Source organism: Sciurus carolinensis, chromosome 8 (assembly GCF_902686445.1).
Source record: "Sciurus carolinensis chromosome 8, mSciCar1.2, whole genome shotgun sequence".
NCBI classification, from domain to species: domain Eukaryota; kingdom Metazoa; phylum Chordata; class Mammalia; order Rodentia; family Sciuridae; genus Sciurus; species Sciurus carolinensis.
Window position 1 is genome coordinate 14,215,569 of NC_062220.1, and position 24,358 is coordinate 14,239,926.

General features: G+C 45.5%; 1 protein-coding gene across 1 annotated transcript in view; it reads right to left on the reverse strand.

Annotated features, from left to right (window-relative positions):
- Positions 1-24,358, reverse strand: part of Tmem178b (transmembrane protein 178B) — a 347,710-nt gene that overhangs the window by 39,076 nt on the left and 284,276 nt on the right. Inside the window, exon 3 of the mRNA XM_047562389.1 lies at positions 1,219-1,356. Within this exon, the coding sequence (XP_047418345.1) occupies positions 1,219-1,356 (138 nt within the window). The remainder of the gene's footprint in view (positions 1-1,218; positions 1,357-24,358) is intronic.

The window sequence follows — 24,358 nt, forward strand, 5'->3', positions numbered from 1 at the left end:
AGAGGCATCACTACAAACAGAGCCACTCCACTTTTATCTTTTTACACTTTGGGGGTCCAAGTAAAAGTTGAATTTGTCCTTGGAGAACCTCCTCTTTCCTTTGGCACAGAATGCATGTGCTTCAAAGAAACAGGGAAACCTTCAGACCCAAGCTGATCCTCCAATATTCTCCTCCTTCCCTCAAAGCAGAGCTCAGTAGGCTCCAGAGATCTCTGTGTGCCTAGAGGACAAGTTCCCTTTCCCAACTTGACCTGTGGACAAAGAGCCAGCACGGTTCATTTCTCCTCCTCCTACCTCTGCTCAAAAACCCAGACCTGGCTGTTCACAAAAGAGCCCTGAGCCAGGCATTGATTCACATGGGTACCTGCAGCCTAGATGACATCTGTCATCTGTGTAAGACTTGTCTTCCCTTCTTTTCCCAGATAATTCTGATTCTCTCTGTATAAGCCCATTTCCCCTCTACCAACATACACACAATTCATCCACTACCCTTCTCTGAGCATCCCAAACTGTAGCTTTGGAGGAGACTCAAACCAAGAGACCAAAAAGCACATCCTAGCTTTTCAGGGAAAGAAGAGGCACAAATAGACACTGGATGAATTTTACTGTCCATGGGCAGGAACCTGTTCCTATATGGCTATGCAGTCTTCCTGACATACAGCCTCCTTTAAAGAATAATGGTGTCTCTGTGGTTGTGATAATAGAGTACGGGGGACAGAGACAAGTGAGGGTGTGTCCCTGTCCCATCACTGCCTTATTGTAAATGGGGGGAATTAAGACCATAAGTCAAGGATGAACACAGGCACTTGGAGAGGAAGCTAGCTGCCCAGAGTGGTCCGGCTGCTTTCTCCACACTGAAACCAAGCCCAGGCATCTAAGATGCCCAAGCACCTTCTGGGTTCAGGTTCTTCCGGGTCCCAGATCTCCACCTGCCATAACACGAGTCTCATACCATAGCGTCTCTCTTCCACAGTAGATAGTCAGACCCCTTCCCCACAGAAGGGGAGGACCATGTCTTCGTTGCTTCTGCATCCCCAACAGCTGGCTCAGTGGAACTCAGAGAATGTCTGCTGAGCCAATGGAGGAGTGAGAGAGAAGAGCCCCATCAAGCCATGGCCATGAGTCATGGCCATCCTCCATGCCTCTTACCATTCTCCGAGAACTCCAGGAACCGGGTCCTTTTTTGTCCCCACTGCATTCCCACACCTGTGGCCTTACCTCCCATGAGGAAGAGAAGCCCTGCCACATACTGCATAAGGCCTCGGTCCCAGCAGCAGCCCAGCACGCCGATGATCCAGCCAAAGAGGATGATGGCCACCGCCATGCCCATGAAGCCAGCCGTCATTCTGCGTAGGTCTGTGGGGAAGCAGGAGGCAGCAGTCAGCAGCAAAGCCTGGGGCTCAGAGTCAGGGCACCCTAGCCCTGGGGTGGGATGGAGGGTGGGCACAGTAGGGGCAGGAAGGCAACCTACCCTTTTCAGATAGGTTTGTGTAACCCAGCATCCTTGGCAGAGGAGAGAGTCCCCCAGTGGTGACTCTGACCTCCTGTGCACAGACATACCAGGACAGCCGGGTTCCTAAGCTCAGGGAGAGCTCATCTTGAGATGGTTGTCATTGCTTGGACACCTTGTTTGTGCCAGGCCAGTGCTGCCTCCCCATGCATCTATCTCAACTTTCAGAGAGAAGTGCTGACTTAATCCCTCTCTGCAAACGGAACAACTTGCTAAAATGCATGCAGGTAGTAAGTACTGGTAGAACAGGGACTCAGACCCAGACCCATGTGGCTAACCCAGTATCTGTCAGTCTCTCAGAGAGGTTAAGTCAGGGAGATGGGCTATTAAGCTGAGCAGGGTCTCAGCAGCCAGGTTGCCCCTGCCAAGGCCTCCCTCCCTTCCAGCCAGGGTCTGCTGGTCTCTCTGAGAGGCTGCCTGGAAGGAGAAGCTGCTGATTTGGGGTTTCCTTCCCTTTCAAGCTGGCCTATGGCTTGGTCAGGCTGCAGAGTTGGAGCCACACTTCCTGCCCTCTGTCTGAGCCCCTGGAGCAGGCGCCTTTCTCACAGTTGCCTCCACTCTCCACTCTCAGGTCAGCCCTGTGTTCAGGGTCAAGACCTTCCTTGTTCCATGCCTCCCTGACCCATCAGACAACGTCCAGAGCGACTTGGGGAGGAAGACGGTGCCTGGAAAGGCAGCATTCTCAGCAGGAGAGGGCAGAGTTTCCGCCGTATCTCAGCTGGCCACTCAGCACCTTGCTCAACTGGGCTTCCTCCCTGACCCCTGCCCTCCAGTCTACAGAGCTGACCAGAGCCACTGCCATGCCCCCTCTCAGTGTGCCTGCTCCCCAGCCTTGGTCCTCTCCTGCCACACTTGCCTCTTCCACTCTGTCCCTAGACTGGCATTCTTACTTCCTCCTGGGGAGCACTCTACCCCTGTCTTGCTGGCCACTCCCCCACCCAGCACCCACCTGCAACTCCTTCTCACCTGCCTACACATGAGTGCGGGCACCAGCACCAGCCTGCCCCATGGGCTCCAAACCAGAGCAAAGGCATTTTATCCACTCGGCCCCAGGGTCCCACTGCCCTGGGGCACTGCAGAGCAGCCTGGAGAACCCCAGGACAGTCCCCTCTCTCAAAGGAAGGGTGAAGTGTGAGCATGGAGGGGCGTCACCACCACCTGACAGGAGCACACACCCCAGCACACCTGCTGCTGCCAGAAATCTCTTCCTCTCCTAGAGAAACTGACGCCCTGAGGGTTTCTGTAGGGCATTCGTTGGGGTCTGCATACCTCTTGGGGGAGATGAGGGAGCCTGCCCACCACCTCTCTCTGTCCAGCCACCCCTGTGGAGAACCACACAGAGCAAACAAAAGGATCCCCGGCAGAGTTTGGCTTGAGACTCCTCTGTCCTCCTTGTCCCGACGGGGACGATCGGACACTGTCAACCCCCCAGCCCAGTGGGGAAGCTGGCTAGGTGGAGGTGTGTGTTTCAGGGAGATCAGGGTATAGACTCTTTTAACTTCCCAGGCTGACCTGCATGCCTGTCCCAACCACGTAAAAGTAACACTGTCACTGTCACCTCTGGGAACTGCCAAGGATGCCAAGTTACCATGCAGCACCATACTGACTGCTCATATCACCAAATGAGTCAGATGAAGTTTTGTTGGAAGCATCGTTTGATTACAATGCTAACACGTGAGCCCAGTTTCCTGTGCTGTCAGCCACAACCAGCCCGAAGTAAGGGAAGAAGGGAAGGACATTCCTGCCTGGGAAGCTGTTCCCGCCTACAGAACCACCCATAACTGTCCCTTCACCCCCATCTGTCCAGATGCACAAGCTGCCAGCCCCTTCTTTGTTCACCACAGGGACTCGTGAGCAGGGCCTGAGCTTCCTCCTTTTCCCACAGATACCATTGGACATGTCAGTCTGTCTGGATTCATTCTTGGAAACAGGATACTCTGTAATCAAGGCTTCTTTACTTTCTACTCTTCAGAGTAAGGAGGAGGTGGGGTGGGGGAGAGAGGGTCTTATTTTCCAAACCTCCCAAAGGGAGCTTTATACCCTCTGCCACAGGAGATGTCAAAGGTCAGCACATTCTTCTCCTGTGCACTTTCCTTGGTGCTGGAGCATTGTGGGGGCAGGAGATTCTGTCCTCTATGGACACACTAGCTCCATTGAGCTCCTTTCTACTGCAGGATAGACTCTCACTTGGCTTTGCTCATTGGAAGGCCTGCAATGGCCCAAGACTGCAGACCTGCAGAAGCAAAGATGGGATCAAGTGGACAATGGGTCACATCAGGTGAGCCCACTATGTCCACAGATGGATGGAAAAGAAGGCTGAGCAGGAAAACAAGGAAAATGCTAATCAGAAAAAGGATGGAACTGGAGACTATCATGCAAAGTGAAACGAGCCAATCCAAAACAACCAAAGGCAATGTTCTCTCTGATACGTGGATGCTAACACATGATAAGGGTCGGGGTGGGAAGAATGGAAGTTCAGTGGATTAGAGGGAAGGTAGTGGGGTGGAAAGGGGAAAGACAGTAGAATGAATGGACATAACTTTCCTGTGCTCATATATGAACACACAACCAGTGAAACTTCACATCTGCACAGGCACAAGAATGGGAAGTCACCCTCATGTATGTATGTATATCAAACACTGTACTGTCATGTGTAACTAATAACTAATAAAACAAATAAAGAAGGGGAAGGTGACAGTTGTTGGACGATGAGAGCAAAGTGTTTTACTTAGAAGAAAATGGGGGTGGGGGTAGAAAGGCAGGGAAATGAAGAGAATAATTCCTCTTCCAAAGGTTCCAAGCTGCCCTCTCACCTGGATTAGACATGTTAACCTGCCTCCCGCAGGGATTTGTCAACAGAAGCCCAAGGCTGTGCTAGGTTGCTGATCTGGAAACCAGAGCGCCTGCCGGTGTATTTTCACTGACCCAGGAAGATTTCCACATCACCCTGTGTGTCTGATTTTGCCTGAGCTGTGCTTGAACAGCTGGCTATTTTGTCCTCAGACCTTCGGTGACTCAGGCAAGCTGCAGCACTACCTCATAAAGTAGGTAGGACAAGAAATATTCCTATTTTATAGATGAAGAAAGGAAGATCCAAAGATGTTAAATAATTTATTGACAGCTTCAAAACCAGTGAACTACACAAGAGGTAACAACCACATTATTAAGTGATGTGAGAAAATAAAATAAATAATGGAATTAAAGACCTATTGGGTTATGATGACAGATTGAATCAATCTTATCTAGCAGTTTTTCCTCTCAAACTAAGCCAGAAGTATAGTTAAAAAAAAAAAAAAGAATCCACAAAGATGGGGAAAATAGGAAAGGAGGTTGTGACCACCACAAGAAAGTTGGAAGTGTGGAATTGACAGACCATGTAACTACTTAGTGGAAGGGCCAGATTCAAAGCTAACATCAAGGAGGCTGAAAACCAACCTGCAGAGTCCCCAAAGGCTCACGCAGATCTCTTGGGATCATGAAGTCAAGCACAGGGGAGGGAGAGCAAACAAGGGTTTGGTGGGAGAGCAAACAAGGGTTTGGTGGAAGTTATTTGAAAAGAAACTAGATTCCTAGATCTCTGACCCACATTCCACACCACTGAGGGATACCTCTCTGCCCCCACCTCCAGGGGCATAAAACAGAGTACCTAGGAAGGGGTCAGCAAGCTCAGGTGAGGGTGGACCAAGGTTTTGTGTGGAGGGTCTTTTACTATGTGCGTACTTGACATTGAACCTCACTATTGAGACCCCAACCCCTCCTTACTGGGCTTCCAGGCTTTTACCCTCAACTGGAGACTAGGAGCAGAATTCACCCCATGCATAGTCCCTCAGATCACCCTGCAATGAAGCCCCAAGTTGACTTGGGGTTCCCCGGCTGACTTAGTGATCCTATGCAGTTCTTTAGTACCCCGCTTTTAAACACGAGCTCACAACCAATTGTCTCCAGATATCTGAGAAAAGCCTACAAGTTGGGGGAAAACAATGTGGGAAACTGTGCAGGGAGAAGAAGAACATCATTCAAAATTATTATTAACATCCCCAGAGAGACGACAGCAGAAAGATATTGCCTCCATGAAATAAAAACAGAACGCTATTAAAAAGGACAAGCTGAAGAACAAAAACAATACCTTGAAATAAAATAATGGAATCAAAATCTATGAAATTTATATTGTAAATTCAATTCTAACTCATGTATTAATGGTCCTATTATGCTCCAAAAGACTTAAGGAGGCTTACAAACTGCTAAAAAATGGTGCAAAAATGAGGAAATGAAGAAAAGAAAAGGAAGATGAACCAGATATTACATCCACACAAAAAACTTGGTCCACGAGCTCTTAGAAGGCATTGTATCCCCATATTTGAACTTAGAGGCATGACAGTATATTATTTCTATTGTTTTAAAATCTCTGTTGCTTTTTGTTCGCATTTGAGTGAGTCCCAGCTGCCACTCTGCCTGTGAATAGCCACGTGCAGATGGCACCATTGCTGCCCATCTGCCTTGACCTACGTGTCAATCTTCTCTCTTGAGGAGTAAGGAACGGCCATTTAATTCTGTGATTTCCCACTGTGCCCACAGCAGTACATATCTTGTATTTTTCTCCCCCATCTCTTCCTGCCATTCTGGAAAAAGAGAAAGAAAGAAAAGAAAGAAAGAAAAAGAAAAGGAGAGGGAGGAAACCCTAATTTACCTAACTCTGAAGACACAGGAAAATATTTCATGGGGCTGGCCTCAGTAATCCCATTGAAAAATATCTCGTACGATAAGTTTGACTCTGCAGGCAGAGAAACTAGATGAAAAATCTTCTCACCAGTCGTGTTGGGTTTGAGTCCATTATCTGTATTCCATGACCCTAATATTTAACATTCTAATTTTTAAAATGAGAAAGGTGCATTCTAAACTCTTTTGAATTTAGTTCAGCATGGCGGAAAGGAGTGGGCAGAGGAAGGTTGCTAATGAGGGAGGGTGGAGGAGGAACAGCAAGGAGAACCATTACACAGAGCCAGAAAAAGCAGTTCTCCCTTGTGGAAAAATTTTGATTTTGAAGTTTACACTCCTATTAACATTTAAATTGAAAGGTATTGCTTGCAACTCTACGTGGGAAACCAGGATATCTGCATTTAAATAAACACCACTTAGAGAAGGAAAATATATATTGGGCTCTGAATGTCTTTCTATTTGCTCTTTAAAGACCTTGTACAGAAAAATGATGATGATTGGAATTTTTCTCTAAAAAAAAAAAAAAAAAAAGGGAGAATAGAGGGTAAGTGTGCATTAGGCCTTGCTTCAAGGGTAATGATTAGACCTAGAAAAGATAGCACAGTATTAATGGCCCCAGCAGTAAGAGCCCAGAGTGCTGCTCAGAAGCACACAGCCCTGGCTGCAAGGGTGGGAGACGGTTGGCTGCCACCAATACAAACAGTCATTCACAAAGTGATTAATACCACCCCCCTCAATCAAGGTCACAGGCATTAAAGGACAGAGCAATTGTTGTGGACAGAGCTCAAGAGTTTTTGCCCCAAGGGATCATTGGAGAGAGAGGTCTGCATGAACTTGCACCAACCCAGGGCAGGCAGATTCAAAGTACAAGGATCCATCACTGCACGGCCATTTACCTCTGAAGGAAGCGGGGTTTTGATCCTGGGAAAGCATACAGTAATATAGAAGCTGGGAATGGAAGGATGGATTCTGGGAAGCAGGATGCCCTTGTTCACACCCTGGCTCTTCCAACCCCTGACCACGGGCACTTGAGCAACTAGTCCATCCCTCTGGATCTCAGTTTTCCCATCCATGTGAGGTGGTTACTTAGTTCAAAGAGTTATTAAGAGGATTAAATACATTAATATGTATAAACAGTGCTGGAGCTACGGAAGTGTGGATGGAAATGGCAGTCACTGCAATTAAAGCAATTCTCTTTTTCACCTGCTCCATCCCTTGCACCTGACCTCAGAAGGAACTGAGTAGCATATTGGAGTATGCTCTTGGTTAAGGATTTGACACCCAACTGGAGCAGCCTTCTTCTGCCTTTCAGGTACCTGGAGAGGTCCAGATGTAGGTTTTATTTATTTACTAATATGGAAATGCATCCACCCCAGAGTGTTGGTGCTGCCTGTCCTCTAAGGACCAAAACACAAAACAGCTGGAGGCTAGAGCAGCTAACAGCAGAGGTGCTGGTGGCCACGGAGGCTGTCGGAACCCCCTGGGCCCTGGCAGCGAGCACTACACCACCGAGCAGGAAGGGAAACAGTGTTCGATCGCAGATGTTGGGAGGGTGTCAGTGCTTCAGTCCCAGAAAAGCAGAAATGATGAAGTATCAGACAGGAGCTTTGCCTAGGACTTCCTCGTAGAACCTAAGGTGGTTCAGCATTGCAATGTAGCTTTATTTAAGGAATTATTTTTATGCAAAAATAAAATAGTTCTTAGGTTTCCACAAGAAATTGCCTGATGTGGGGTTTTGTTTCCTAAAAGGCCCTTTGGAACTTTCCTCTGCATTCCCCTGCATCTCCATCCTTCTCCAAGCCCCCCAAGCTCCAGTCACAAAACTACAGTTCCCACCACCCTCTGGAAGAAGCCATGCCCTCATCATGGCTCCCCATAGCTTCCATTTGGCAAGCTCTCATTGTCCTTGAAGATTCCTCCAAAAGCAAATGTCTCTGGGATGCTTTTGTGATACTTTGGCAGACCCTAACAACCAGTTGCTGGGGCTCCTGTAGCACTTGGTTGATATCACTACCAAATCTTATTACAATTTCTTGTTTGTGTCTCTCTCCCTCCAGTAAATTCTAGCTGGTCCAGGGCAGTGTTCATGTCTGCTTTTTTCTGTCTTCCTACTCTCCAGCACACTGCCTGACATAAGCAGGTGCTCAACAAATATTTGCAAAATGAGATCACCATGCCTGTAACAATTACCAAAACCATGTGCATATGGAACAACTGGGTAAGAGCATACCTTCACGACTCAGACTGCTTCAGTGACTCAAATGTCATTGCAACTTGAAGTCGATTATTCCCTTCTCCAATCTCAATTTAAAAAAAAAAAAAAACAGCATTAACTATTGCTTAACCATTCAACATAGTTGCTTATTGTATAAAGGACACATCTGGATTCCAGATGACACAGAACCATGAGGATTAATAAGCATACACAGTACCCCAGAGATTATGAATGCAGCAGACCTTTCTGCACTGTCCCTCCCCCAACCAGGAAGAGACAGTGGGGGAAGGTAGTTGCTGTAGAAACAAGAAGTGGTTTCTGGGTCAGAAGACAGGCTCGAAGCTTCCTCCTCCTCAATCCTACCTCCGATTAGAGAGGTGCCATAAATAGGGATATTATGTGACGCTGCCATATACAAATCACATCCATTGTCAAAACAATGGGAGGCAAATTGCAAAATTTGTACCCACCTGATGAGAGCTGGGCCAGCAGCTAAAGCAAGTGCCTGAAGAGAAAGAAGAAGAGAAAGAAAGGAGAGAAAACCCAGAACCCAGAGGCAGCATTCTAAACCAAACACTCACAAGAATGACTCCCTTGTCCTGGCTGGCTGCATGCTGCTAAGTCAACTGCAAAAGGTGCAGAAGGGACTGCATGATGAGAAAGAAGCAAGCTGCTGCTCAGCCACCCAGGGACAGCTGGTAGACCAGGGCAGGCTCCTCCCCCTGAAAGAAGCGTCCATTCCTGCTTCATATATCCTGTGTAGACAGCGCTGGAGTGCAAAGTACAGAAATCTGCAGCTTCCTGGCAAGAATGTGACCCCAGAGAGTCATCACAAAGCAATCAGAAGATGAGAACTTTAAAAGAACACAGGCACCTTTGAGGTGCTATGCAGCCCAGAAAAATGCTGCAGGTGCCTGGGAACCAGTTGACAGCAAAGAATTTGACAAGGCTGAGGAAAGGGGAGATTAAATAGGAACTAACAATGATTATCCATTCATTGCATTAGGTATGTGCTGGGCAATCTGCACCGGACACGTCAATTCCTCCTCCCAGTGCTCTAGAAAGTAGATGCTGTTTTTCTCACTTTAGAAATTGAGACAAGGGAATTTATTTGACCAAGTTCACATGATCAGTAAGAGGCAGTTCTGGAAAGGGGCCTTATCATGCCCTTTCAATTCCTCGATGCTTTTCATATTCCACACCACTTCAAACCCCAGAAGAGAACTTAACATTCAATAAAACATAATGGGATATTATTCAGCAATTAAAATCAGTCTTTTGAAGAATTCTGATGATATAGTAAAAGTTCATGATAGGAATATTAAAGGAAAAGTAATGCACAAGCCCACACGCTCTAGATGACCCTACACTGCAGGTGTGCATGGGTGTGCCCACTCGTGTACCCACATGAAAGGAGCCATAAAGAAGAGCACCAAAGGTTAACAGGGAGCCCTCCTGGGTTGTGATTGGGATTTTTTTTTTTTGGTACAAATGTGTTCCTTTAAGAATCAGATATTGAGTTCTTTGGGAGATGTGAGCTTTAGTTTTTAAACAGTTCTAAGTACAAATGAGGCAACTTGCTCTAACAGGAACAATGAAAGAAGATGGGTCTTAGGCTTCAGATTCCTTCTTGGAAGTACAGTCTTTCAAAAGACTCAGAAGTCCACCTTATCTGTGGTTTTTCTTTCTGCAGTTCTAGTTACCTGTGGTTAACTGCAGTCAGAAAATAATAATGGAAAATTCCAGAAACAGACAAATCACAAGTTTTAAATAACTTGTATTAAAATGTATTGCATGTATTGTTTTATTTGATTATTCGCTATTGTTAATCTCTTACTGTGCCTATTTATAAATTAAACTTTATCATAAGTACTTACGTATAGGAAGAACAGTATACATAGGGTTTGGTATTATCTATGGTTTTAGACATCCATTGCAGGTCTTAAAATGCACGCCCTGCAGGAAAGGGGGTAAATGTACTGCTGCCATTAAATATTTTCTTTTTAACAGTGAAAGCTAAAGACCTGTTATGCTTCTCTTTGGCCAACAGTGTGACTGTAGGAATACTCACTGTTGGAGGTCAGAGTTACATGGCAGCCTCCAGTGCAGGCCAGGAATGGGGCTCCGCTTTCAGGGTGCTTTCAGTGAGATGTGCAGGGTTCCTTGAGTACCTCTTCTCTCACTGTATCCCACCCTACAGGGACAAGGTGTGTTGAGACCTCCCCAGAACCTCACACTAAACTCTCACAAAGATCTCTAGAGAAATCTTCTCACTGCCAAATGTCCCTTCAGCTACTGGGGTCCCCATGAACAAAGCACAGTGATTTCTGTTTGGACAGCATGATGGCATGGGGAAAACAGAACCAAAAATTAAACTTGAGGTTACAACCTGGGCGTATGAGTCTGGACTTGTACACACTGATTGAAATGCATCACACAGATCACACACTGTCTTAGTTCCATGACAAGTTTGCCTTCACAATCTAAAGTTGTGTTGTCTAATATGGTACCCAGAGCCATGTCATAAGGATATTGAGCCCTTAAAATGGCTATTGAACAGTCAAACTGAGACTGTTATAAGTTAAATACACACCAGATGTCAAAAACTCAGCGGGCATGTCTGTAAAATATCCTTTAACATTTATATATATTACATGTTAATATGACAATATTTTGGACACATTAAATTAAATCATATATATTCTGAAAATTAATTTTATCTGCCTCTTTTTATTGTTTAATGAGGCTAACAGAAATTTTCAAGTTAAATATGTGGTTTGAATTACGTTTCTATGGCACTGTACTGTTGTAAAGGACAACACCAGGTCCTGGGCAGACCTTGCTACAAGGTCCTCTGTAGCTTGTGCTTTCCTACATTCAGTTCTCATAAAACAAGAGACTGGGAGATTGGGGAAGGAGGTGGGGAAGTGAAGGTTTCTTACAAGACAGTCTTCAAGTTGTTGTGCATTTCCTTTCCCCCCCAGTGGTAGCTTCCCCACTCCTACCCACTATAAGCTCAAGTCAAGGAAAAAGCCCTGGAGAGAATCATTTGGAAAACTGTACTTGTTATGCTGGAGTTTAGAGGATTCAGGGGATGGTATCAACCTGTGGTTTGAAAAAAATGAGACAAGAGGTTGGTTAGAGCTGCCTGTGCAAGTGGAGCTAGACAAAGCCATGTACCCAGAGTCTGTCTGGGGGAGGATCTCGTGTTTTCTCCATTGGTCAAGCATATGCCAATGGAGGCTAATGCGCCTCAAAAAGACTCTATCCTAGAGTTTTGCCTGTCATGGTGAGTTGACTCCACCAAAAATTAAGCATATGCCAATGGAGGCTAAAGCACCCCAAAAAGACTCTATCCTAGAGCTTTGCCTATCATGGTGAAGTGACTCCACCAAAAATTTTCCATAGGTGGTAACACCAAAAATTGGAGCCAAGGAGGAAGTGGAGCCAGGTCACCTGGACAGTGCCCTGCCCACATCAGGAGACAATGGGGGCACTGTCAGTTCCTATAAAGTTTTCTTAAAGGAATCACAGAATTTTCCTACAAGAGGCAGAGTCAGCACCTGGCCCTGCCACCTGGAGGACACTACCTCAGAGAGCGATACCAGGCTCAATAGATCTCTGGGTCTTTCACCAGTCCTTCTTTCCCAAATTCAGCCTTGGAGGAACCAGAAATTCTAGGGCTAACAGGGAGCAGGTTAAACAAAGAATAAAGAAACTGAACAGATAGACATTTCTATAGGTTTCCAAGAAGGGGTCAAGGCCAAGCTAGGGAAGAGAGAAGGTTGAAACTAGATATAAGAGTGAGTTCTGATCTTAGATTTGACTCAAATTTTATTAACTACAAATGAAAGTTATTAATAGCTGATAAGTTATCAAACAATGTGTGATATCTCTCACAGATGTCATCTAGGAGTGGACATGGTAGGTCAGACAGAAGGTTAAAGGTTGTAGTATGAAAAAAATAAAGTCACAGTCTTTTTCATAAATCAGTTATAGATGACCTTAGCACATCATATCTGAAACAAGAATAATAATGATAGATAATATTAATAAAAATAATAAAATTAGCATTTTAAATATTTTAAGCATGGCCTAAGCACTACAAAATACATACATTATTCTATACATCATCACATATAATCTTTCCCCAAAATCAATGAGTTTATCAACACTCCCTTTTACTGATGAAATAATAAGGAACTTCCCCAAGCTGGCAGCTTGGAAGCATAGTTTAAGGTAGAGCGTCCTGGTTTAACTCTAAGGCTCCAGCTTTTAATCACTATGTTCTACAGCCTGGTAAAGTCATGGATCAAAGGAAATCTGTGAAAGCCCTTTGTAAACTGTAAAGTGCTACCATAAATGCCAGTGATCACTTACGTTGACTGCCAGGCTACAAGACAGAGGGAGAAATACATTGGACCTCGAAGCTATTATCCGTATCATCCAATGTGTAGTTAGCACTCTCAGGCCGTACCAGTCTTCACAAACAACATGGGAGATATAACACAAGTAACTTCTTCTTTCTTCCCCCAAATCATCAAATTCTGCAATTCTGGAAAATTGTATTTTCCAATTTAGAAGTATGATAGTGAAGATGCCTGAAAAGGCATGTGTGTACCTCCATCTGCATGTAAGCAAAGATGTTTTCCAAAGCTCATGTGCATGTATGGTGGGAACAGTCAGTGGGGCGGGATAAAAAAGTTGCTTTCAAGTTAGAACAAAAAACAATGTGAGATACCGGTGTGTGCTGGCCCAGGGTGCAGGATGGGCTCTGACCCGGTTCACTAGTTCTGGCTCCTTAAGAAGCCACATAAATTCTGCATCCATATGTTCACTTTCTGAAGTGGGGCTAACAATGCCCTCTGGCCTGGAGGGGTAGGGGTAGGCCAGATGATTCTGCTCCAAGTTGTAATTTTCAATACCACTTTTGCAATATGCCAGCCTGTCTGTACCTCGAGAGACAGAGCAGAAGTTGAAAATAAAAAGCATGTTATTAAAACACTAATAATACATCATGGAGCTGTTTTTGAAGAATGCCGAGGGATTATAAATCAAGTAGATGATAACAGAGTATGTGCTTCCCACAGAGCTGGGAGTGACTATGCATGAGAGAGCAGGGCCTTCTCTTCTTCCTCCCTCACGGGAAACACTCCCTTCTCCCGAATATGGCTCCCTCCCTGCTAGAAACCAGTAATGAAGGAGTGGCTCAGTTAACCTCTCCTTCCCTATCCCTTTCTCTGTGGTCCTACTGCCTTACTGTCAGCCTGTGACCCCGGCTTCTTCATCAGTCAGTAAAAGTGCATTCAAGTAAAAACTTGCCCAGAAAATGACTCCTGTAGAAGGAAACTAAAGTCTATATCCTATCTCCTGCTTGAAAATATTTTTTTCTTCAGCAGAAACAGAGACATCCAAATTCATTTTATAAATTCCTTTAGTGCACGGTTATCAAGCAGCTGCTGTGTAAAAGATCCTGAAGTGGACAAAACTGAGTCTTCAGTTGCATGAAATATGCCCCCCAGGAAGAGAGACAAACTACACACGTACACGCAGATATATGTATATATGTACAAGAGGGGGTAAACACTATGGAGAAAAATAAGATAGGTAAATGGGATGAGGTGTAATGCGGTGGAAGTAGAGGAACTGCTATTTAACATAGGGGGGTCAGGAAAGCTCTCTTAATAACATGCCATTCAAGCAGCTGCCTCAAGTAGGGGAGAAATGGGCACATGGATGTCTGGGGGAAAGCATTCCAGGCAGAGGGCAGAGCAAGTGCAAAAGCCCAGGAAGCAGGAGTCGGCTCACCATATTTGAGGAACAGTCAGGAGACTGCATGTTCTGTACACTCCAGCGTAATGTTTTTCACAGAATAATTATTATATACAAAGACTTGGAGTTATATAATCAGTCTTAGAGGTCTGTTGAAAACAAAAAAGTACCTGCTCTAACCAGCTGTGTTCTTTCCAGGACATTAAAACAATTTCAATGTTCCATTGTGATGAGTGGGAGAAGAACAGGGAGATTCTTTTTTATTTCTCAAAGCACCTTTGATGAAGAATTCATTTGGTCAATTATTTGCCAGAAACTTCATATGCCATACTTAGGGTTTATATTCTATCCGGAAGGTCATAGTGAGCCACGGAAGGATTGTAATCAGGGGAGAAACTGGTTAGGATTTTGCTCATTCTAAAAAGATAATCATAGCTGCAGAGTGGAGTGCTAATTGGGAGGGAGGGAATCTAGGGACAAGACAAGCCTTTAGAATGGAAAAGTGATGAAGACCTGCACTATAGCAGAGGACAGGGATGAGAGGAGAAAAATGAAAGGAAATTACAGTGACAACATTGCAGGAGCGTTTCGAATGCAGTTGGGGACCATCAGGGGAGGAGGTCTCACCACTCCAGCTGCTGCCTGGAATGTGGACTCTGGACACCTAACTGCAGGCAGCCAGACAGATAATTACATCGTGCCAGAGACTTGAGATGCATATCAAGGGGTTAGTGCTCTGTGGACATTTGTACTACGTATACACATTCTTTTCTTTATCTCCTATCAGTTACATAGCCCCTGTCATACAGCATCTTGTTCTTTCTCAATTTCAATAAAAGTTCACTGTAAGGGAATTTTTATCACTTTGTAAAACTGCTCGTCCGTTTAAGTTCCCACTCTCCTGCCCCTCTTCAGAACACTGATTCACGGCTATTGGAAACTACGTCTACCAGATTGCAATTCCTAAGGCCCAAAATAAAGTCCTTTTTAATTTTTGTGGTTTCTAAGTTTAGATTGATCAACAGAAAGTAATCAGATTGACAGAAATTTGTGGCTGAATGTGAGAAACAAGGGAATGGGATGAGCCATTGATGACCTCCAAGTTTCTGGGTTGGATGATGGAAAAATGGCAACAGCCTTGACCAAGATACAGAAACAAAGAGGAGACATAGGATGTCAGTTTTTCCTACTCTATTTTATGAGGCGGGGTTGGGGGCTAAGAGGAAGGACAGAAGCACAAAGCTTGTAAGAGAAGAGAAAGATGTCAAATCCAATTAACCATGTGTCTAATGTACATGCATCTAACTGGAGATGCCCACACGAATCTCTTTCTCACGCACTGGCCCTATAGTGCGTGAGAAAGAGATTAGTATTTGAGATGCTGATTTTGAGTCCCATGGAGTTAGAGCGGATGTACTGAATGCCTGCTCCCCCAGAGATGTTACAAAAAGTGAGAAGCAAAGAAAGTTAAGGACTGAATTCTAATACCAGTATTGAAGGAATGAGAAGAAGAAAAGGAGAAGGAGAATGGATAGTCAAAAAGAACAGGGCTACATCTTACCATGGGGACACGATGGGAGTGAAAGAAGATGAATGGGAATGGTGCTGAGATGGAATAAGGCATGTCATCTCAACAGGATTTCATGAGCACCCATGTGTGCCAGCCATCATGCTGGTCAGCGGGAACACAGTTTCCACCATTGCATGGCTTCTGGCCCCATGGAGCTTACCAGATTTACACCTAGAAAAAGTCCCATGTGACCTTCACAAGGGCTCTTCTAGAGGAAGTCAGTTTAAGGAAGAGAAAGTCACGTCTAACTAATAGACTTTCGAATAGCCTGGAATGGAGGTCCAGTTAGGAGAAACATAATAAGAGGGAGTCCTTTTTTGAAAAATATGCAAGACTCAAGTATATTTCTATGCAGAAGAGAAAAAAATATAAGAGAAGATGAACGTGAAGATAGCAGAGGCAGCCTTTCACTTGTTCTGAATCTTATGCAAATCAATAGAACAGACCCACACACAAAAATCAGGGGAACCCTTTCTGGTTCCACTTGAAAACATGGACTGATGGACGGCAGAGGTTCGTACTGAAGGACCCTGAGTCTTGGGTCAGACTTTCTGGGCCCCAACTCCAGATCTCCCACCTTGGGGCCTAGATAGCTATATAACCTTCCTATCTTTCTGGTTCAGTTTTCTCACATGTAAGCAGGGACCATAATAGCACCTACATCATAAGATTGTTATGAAAATTATATTTGTGTATCACTCAGAGGCTGGCACAAAGTAAATGCTCTGTAAGTGTTCAGAAAGTAAGACACACGCTGTACCAGAACACCCACATAGGCACACTCTGTGGCAACTGTTGGCTGAGGGAGGGACAAAGCTTGGTAAAAGGAGGGAAGCAGGGACCAGGTGGATAAATTTAGAGATGAGAGACACCTTTCCTCTTTCCAGGTAACTCAGGCTCAGCTCAGATCCTCATCCTTTCTGCAACCTCTCTCGAGTGCTCCTACCCAGGATTGCCAATCATGGAGCACAGCTGTGGACTGGATCTCTCACTTAGAACACACTCATTCATTCACTTGACAAGGTTTTTTCTCCCAGCCAGGTATTATTCTACCCACTGAAGATGCCAAGATAGGCAAGACACCAGCTCTTCCCTGGAGAAGGTCACTGGTCAGAAAGCCTCAGGGGTCTACTGTCCTGCTCTGTCCTATTGTTCTGCTGTGTCTTCTGCGGTCATTCAGTTACTTAAAGAACCAGACTTCATTTTTCTTCTCTGTGTCTCTCAGCACCTAACATGCAGAAGAAGCTCTAATTCTCCGCAGAGTGAAGGAACGTGCCTCTTCCATTTGGTAGGAGCCTGAATGAGTGAGAGCACATGGTGTCTCTCCTGATGATCAGTTAGAAAGGGACAGAGAAGTTGACATTTATGTGGTGCATGTCAGGCACTGTTGACGGTGCACAGTACACAGCTTCCTTAGAGCCAGCCCATGAGAAAGACTTTTCTATTTGTTTCGTTGAAAAGTGGTGCCTAATGCTTCCCTTTTATGTTTTCAAATGTTTCCCATTTTCTATGGTGTGCTTTCTATGCTTGGAGTGTCTCACATGTCGGGAAACATTTTTCACGCTTCACGTGTAGTCAGTCACTTTTGAATTTTGTTGGTGTTTTGCTGTTGGGTCTTTTGTTAAATAAATACCTGTTATGTACTTCCTGTCGGGTTTGACAAGAGACGAGCAGCCCCACCCCTTTGGCCCTGGTTGCCAGTCTCTCCCTCTGCCCTCCATGTTGTCTTTGTTCTATGGCAGGCTATCGAAGCCCCCTCCAGCCAGGTGCTCACTAATGAGGCCAAGGTCATTGGCTGATATGAGAAAACCCAGAACAAAACAGGAAACATTTGGGCAAAAACTTTTGTTCACTTCTCCCAAAGGAGTTCAAGTGTTTGATTCACCAGGTTGGAAAAGAAAACTAAATGGATCGTGGATTTTTTTTTTTTAAAGCATGATAGATAAAATATTTGAGGCAAGATGTTTATATATGGATGTTCAGCCTTTTCTACTCTGCCCCCCAGTGATTTCTGAAGGAATAATAAGCAAGTCATTTGTCTGAAACTAATTCATCAGGCCACACAGCATGGTTCTCAAGTTCAAGAATTATTCCTGCCTTGTGGAGACACCACCCTGTCAGTGGTGAAGGAGAAAGGGGCCAGGGTTTTCTCTGCAGGACTTGGACTCAGAGGTGGGGCAATATTCCTGGACTCTGGGCCGCCCCTCAGAGGTCTGTGAGGAGAGTGGACAACTGGTGACATCCAGATGTTCTTGAGGAGGTTTAAGTCCTGTTTGCCTGAAGACTAAGCATGAGAGGACACAGGGCAGGATCAAGGTCCTAGAACTGGGAGAAAGTTGGAACCTGGCTCCTCTGGCTCTGGGAGCTTCTGACTCACCAGAGAATTTTAAAAAAGGAGTGTTCCTTTTTATTGAAAGGTGAGAGTTTAAATTTATCTAAACTCATAATGTTAAATTATACTTCAGCTGCATTCAAATATATGTCACCTACATAAATCAGAACTTAATTTCTAAGAATCAGATGTCTATTAAATCTGTCTTAGCAGGGCTGCTTTTTCTCCTGGGCAGCTGGTCTGTACGCTCCTGGATTTCTGAACAAGTTGGTATGGTTTCTGTTTGTGCCTCTTCTGAACTTTCAGAACTTCAAGCACTCTCTCCAAGCGCTCCTCCCATTTGAGGTCAGGGATCACCATTCCCAGGAATCCAAGGCATTCAGAGGCCCACTCCTTCCTTGTCTCTTCATTCTGATCATTTCCAAGTTCACCTCATTTTGCCTCCGTGGTAATAAAGGCAAATCTCCCCGTCCTCCCTCCCTGGAGATACTGCCTCTGTTCTGGCTCTGGCCCTCCTGCCCTTGCCCCCTGGCAACTCAGTGGAGTCAAATGAGCCTGAGCTTTGATTTTGTGTTAACCTGTCTCTGTCACATTCTGCCCTGTGAGAGGTAAAATGAAAGAATTTACATAAAATGTCTTGCCTCTGGCCTGGGGCTTAGAGGGGCTCAGTTAGTACCTTTCTCTTTCCTTTTGCTGATCCAGCCCCCAAATCCTTCCTTCCAGAGTTCCTCAGCTCTAGTTCATTTTAAGCTCTTCTGCCAGATGACTAGTTCTTCTAGTCAAAAATGAATTCTCTCACCTCCATGCTCCACCCTGGAGTGACTTCCCACTGTCTGTCAGAGTAAAGTCCACCTCAAAGGTCCGTGGTTTAGGTCTCCCAGGTCCAACCCTCCTTACCAGCACGACCTCCTTCCTCTCTTCCTCCTTCACGTGCTCCGGGCTGTGGCCAAGTGAAGGGCTTACCCTGCCCCACGAACACTCTCTGCCCTCCGTCTCTGCCTTTGCCTGCCCTTCTGTACCCTGCATCCTGTTCACTCAGCCCAACCCCAACCCCTCAGAAAGATGGTCACCTGCTGACGACATGGAAGTGACTGATTTAGCCTGATTTGTGGCAATAATAGAATAAATAATGATGCTCACGTAATAATTCACCCAATTTTTGGCACTCTGCAAGGGCTGTTTAATTATCAAAGTCAGATAATGTTTCTGTTAAGGGGATGCCACTACTAAGTATATAAATTTGTGGCTTAGTGCATTTGTGGGCATGTGGATACAGACAGATTAAACAGATACAGAAGATAGAGATGAAAGCTAGATACTGACTTTCTATATGGAAATTTCCATCTTTCTATACAGTAAATTTGTATGAGAAATCAGTCACTTGCACATATTTGCTAGTGAAGTATTAATTTCAAATGCTATAGACAGACCAACCCTTTATGTGAAAAGCCCATTGCAGACATTAAGAACCCTATTGTAAAAACTGAAAATCTAAACCATTCCAACAATTGGGATATGGTTAAATAAATGATGATTGACTCACACTATAGGCTATTATGCAGTCATAAAGCTGATGATTTTGAAGAAATTAAATGATGTTGGGGAAAAAAGCAGATGCAAAGTTGTATATTCTATCTGCTCCTGGACACATAATTATAATGATTATAAACACTATAATAATGATAAGCAAGCAAAAAAATACAAAACAAAACATACTAAAAGGTTAATAGTGGGGAGAGAGGATTATGGGTGCATTTTATATTCTTTTTTTCTCCTTTTCTGTGGTTTCTGATGTCCTCACCAAAGCATGTGTTGCTCTAACATCAAAGAGGAAACTACTCAAAGAATTGTTTAAAAACCAACACAAAAATAAGCAAACTCCTTGGGCTTCGATGAGGAATCTAGGGACAGAGGGGGTTCAAACAGCTCTTCTCAGCATCCGTGAGCCAGAAGTTGTCCCTCCTGGAGGCATTTGGTCTCCACAAAGAAGTTTCCTCATCAGTCGCCACAGCTGTGAACCAAACACCATGAGCAGCCGTGTGCTAAACCCCCCAGTGACTTGACTCTGTGCACGGACAAGAGGACCCCAGAATGCTAGGAAAGCAGATTCAAGGACTCACAAAGAACAGTGTTTGCTTCCATAACATCTCTGTTCGTGATTGACAAGGTATACTGGTAAAATCTTTATTTTATTTATCTAGTTTTTTGCGTCCTTAAGACCACTCTGCCCTTGCTGCCCTAGGCAATCTTTGAGTCAGCCTCCTTGGAGGATCAGAATATACCCGGGAAATGAAAGAAGCATCCATGTTGGGACCAGAGGAGGAGAAAACACTGGGATGTGAAATCAGTTCTCTCTCAGAAAAGGGAAACAGCAAGCATGCACCACTGTGCCAGCTGCAACGTTCCGGATGCAATGTCCTGGATGCCAGCCAGAGGAGGGGCGCGTGGCATCGCTTTCAACATGGCACCACGCATGGCACACAGAAGGCGCTCGAGGCCTGTTCTTGGTTGACAGAGCGACACTTTCTGTGACATGAAAGGTCACAAAGACTTTGCCCTGAGTGCCATCACGCTTGCTTCTTGGTGGCAGTGTGAAGCTGAGCATTCTTCCAGAGACCTAAAAAAGAGTCAGAGACTTCACCAATCACAGTGAGACTTTTAAACTGCAACCGAACGGTGAGGATCTTGAGGCCCAGGAGGATGTGGCGTTAGACCTCTGGGCTACAGCATTGGCTCTTGTCAGCCATGTGACTTTGGCCCTCTCTAAGCCTCAGTTTCCCCATCTGTTAAGTGGAGTTAGCAGGGCCTCACCCAGAATGTAAGGGTTGGAGTATGCTACTGTTTGGATGTGGCCTGAGTTTGTCCTGTTTCACATGCTGGAGGCTTGGTCTCCAGTGGTGGCAGTGTGGTATTGAGGTAGGAACTCCAGGAGGAGGAGCCCAGGGGCAGGCAGGTCATGGGGTACTACCATCAGTGGGGGTTAGAGCTGGTCTCCCAGAGTGGATTTGTTCTGACAAGAATGGGCTGTTCTAGAGCAAGTCTGCTGGCTTTCCCGCTCTTGCTTCCTGCCTTGCCACACCACGCTCTGCATGAGCTCCTGCCATGGAGACACCATCTGCCATGAGGCCCTCCCCAGAGCTGAGCAGGCGCTGGCACCATGCTCTTGGGCCTCCAGAACCATGAGATAAATAAACCTCTTCTTTTAGAATAAAGCATCCAGCTCCAGGTGTTTTGATAGAGCAACACAGGCTACACCAAGACAGCAGGGATCACATGGCCCGCATTACACCCTCCACGCAGGCCAGCTATTTGGGGGCACTGAGCACTGGATGAGCTTGATTCCCTCTGAGTTCCACTGAACAATTCACATCGCTGGCAAAACAGTTTCTTTTCATTCTCTCATCTAAATCTATCCGATTCTCTTTAGGAAGTGGTTCAGATCAAATAAAACTCAACATTTTCCAGAATCTAAATGCAGAAGTTAAGTGAAAGATTTTTTTGGTCAATAAGCAGCATGAATTGTGTTGCCAACCAGTTCATGCTGCTGCAGGTCTCCTGGACCCACGATTCAAAGGCAGAAATATAAAGGATGGTCATGCTGCTACTGAACTTGCCTTGGTTCCAGGACACATTAGAGCAGGCTGTTGGGCAATTTATATTTGAATGAGGCCCATACAGAGTTATAACTTTTGTCAGATTTTACACCGGGCTCCTGTATTTGCCCACTCTCATCCTTGGCGTCTGACATTGGCCTGGCTTCTTCCTGATGACAACATTAATTCAGTACATGTCATGTGCTGAAAAAAGCAAGGCTCTAAGGACCTGACATTTAACTCATTTAATCATTATAATAATCTTATGCTTCAGACGACTTCAAGGGACACCCTGCCCAAAGGGGCTACTTCTTACAGAAAAAAAGACAAGTGGATTCAGGCGGGTGGTCTTTGGGGATATAGGAATTAGAGAGGAGGCAGGTCCTTCCAAGTCCACTGAGTCAGTTTCCATCCGGTCCAGCCTCAGAAACCCACAGACCCAGGGAGCCTGCATCTTCTCCCCGTGGATCTTCCACATCTTTTTTTTTTTTTCTGAATTTAAGATGCTTTTTATTTATTTTTATTTTTTTACAGACTGCATTTCGATTCATTGTACACAAATGGGGTACATCATTTCATTTCTATGGTTGTGCACAATGTAGATTCATACCATTCATGTAATCCTATGATCCTCCACATCTTTGCATGAAAAGCCTGTCACCAAACAAAAGCTAGACCTGCCTCCCCCCCTCCCCCCGCTAACTCAAGGAGATACATAGACCAAACCCACAAGAACAAAGAGATGCTACATTCTTCAAGTTCAGCAGCTTGTTGCAATCTGTGAGAAAAACATCAAACTTTCCCAATGCAACCCAATTAGTGCATTCACACTGACTGTTTTATTCAGCGCTGACCACCAGGCCTCCAAGGGCTCCTGACTGCGAATGGATGGGTAAGCATCCAGCTGCATTTCAAATGCACACACCTATCAACCATGACTTTGTGAACTGCCCACATTATACATGATCCACTTTTTATATCCCAATACTGAGAGAATGACTTTGAGTCCATAAACGGAACTTCCAGTGAGTGAGTTTTATATTTCTGTTTTCCCCCAAATATTCATTTTATGCTTGAAGCTTTTTCATGGTGGTCCCTCCCCGCCTCTGACACTTGTGCTTGTCCATAAGGTAAGATCCACCCTTTTAACGGCTTTCAAATGGACAATGGGCGGCATTGGGCTCACTCTGCTGTGCATCCGCCACCGTCTCCAGGACTCTCATCTTCCCGACTGGAACTCAGTCGCTATGAAACACGAACTCTCCCCACACCCCGGCCCCTGGCAGCCACCAACAAGTGGAGCCGTACTGCATGTGTTCTTTTGCGCCTGGTTTATTTGACTGAGCACGTTCTCAAAGTCCATCCATATGCTAGAATTTCAGGTCTTTAAAAAAAATAAATACACAATCCAGTGGCCACGGAGGTTCACTTTGAACATGACAGGCACGCAAAAGTACCCAGAGATGCCTGGCTCCGACTCCTGACTTTTCAGTTTTTTCAGAGTTAAAACAGAGGCCGGGAGGTCACTGTCGGGACATGGCTCTGCCCAGGACTTCGCAAGGCACCTTGTCTCACTGCTATTTCCAGGTCTCTGTGACTAGCATCAGGCCGGAGGATGTGGGTGATCATTACCAATTGCCACCATAAGTTAAAAAAAATAATGCCCAAGGACCGTCTCAAGGGAAGTCAAAGGAACGTGACAACAAAAGACGAACCGGGCAGCCCTGGCCCTGAAGCCCCTGCTGGGGGCTGGGCCGGTGGGATTCGTGGTGCACTGGCCTTGCAGCGTGGCAGCTGTGGGGCAGAAAGGGGCCTGTTACCCCCCGGACATCCCGCTGGCTCACGGGAAGGCATGCCAGTCAAAGCAAAGTGCTCGGAAGAGAAACGCACGTTCCTCTCCACACTGGAGAGATCAGGGAAGTTTCCAGAAAGGAGGTGAGGGGCGCGTGGGGAAGCTGGAGGACAGCAGGCCAAGGATGTGCAGGAGGTGGGGGCGGGGGAGGCCCGCGGCTGCTGGGCCCAGGATGGAGCAAGGACAAAGGGGCGGCCCAGACGTGCTTGTCCCCGGGGCTCAGAAGAGAAGAGAGACCACAACTCAAACCCCGAGTGAGAAAGGGCGCATTTGAAGGAGTCGCGAGCTGGAATCCCACGTTGTGTTAATTAACAGAGCTGTGATTTGCCAATGAACACGCAGCAGGACCATCATCCGCTTGATGGAGGGGCCCAGCTTTCCTGATGGAATCTCAAGTGCATGAGCCATGAAATTACTTCTAAAACAAAAAGGCAAAGACAGGCAAAGAGGACAAGCACTTGTATTTGTATACTGGAAGGACTTGTGCTGTTCTCTTTCTTGAAGAAAACAGGCTAATTACAGAGACCAGAGATGAAACAGAAATATTCAACCTCAATGTCATCTCTCCTGGGAAAGGGGAGTGTGGAGCACTTAGAATATAGTTGGTGGCATTTTACTCACACTATCCCATGTCATCCTCACAACCAACCACTACCATCCTTATCTCACAGAGGAGGAAACAGCAACACAGAGAGGCTAAGTAGTTTTCCTAAGGCCACACAGCAAGGTAGGATCAACACAAACATCCTATTTTCCATTCTTAGACAAACAATAGCTCCTGTGATTTTAAAAAAATGG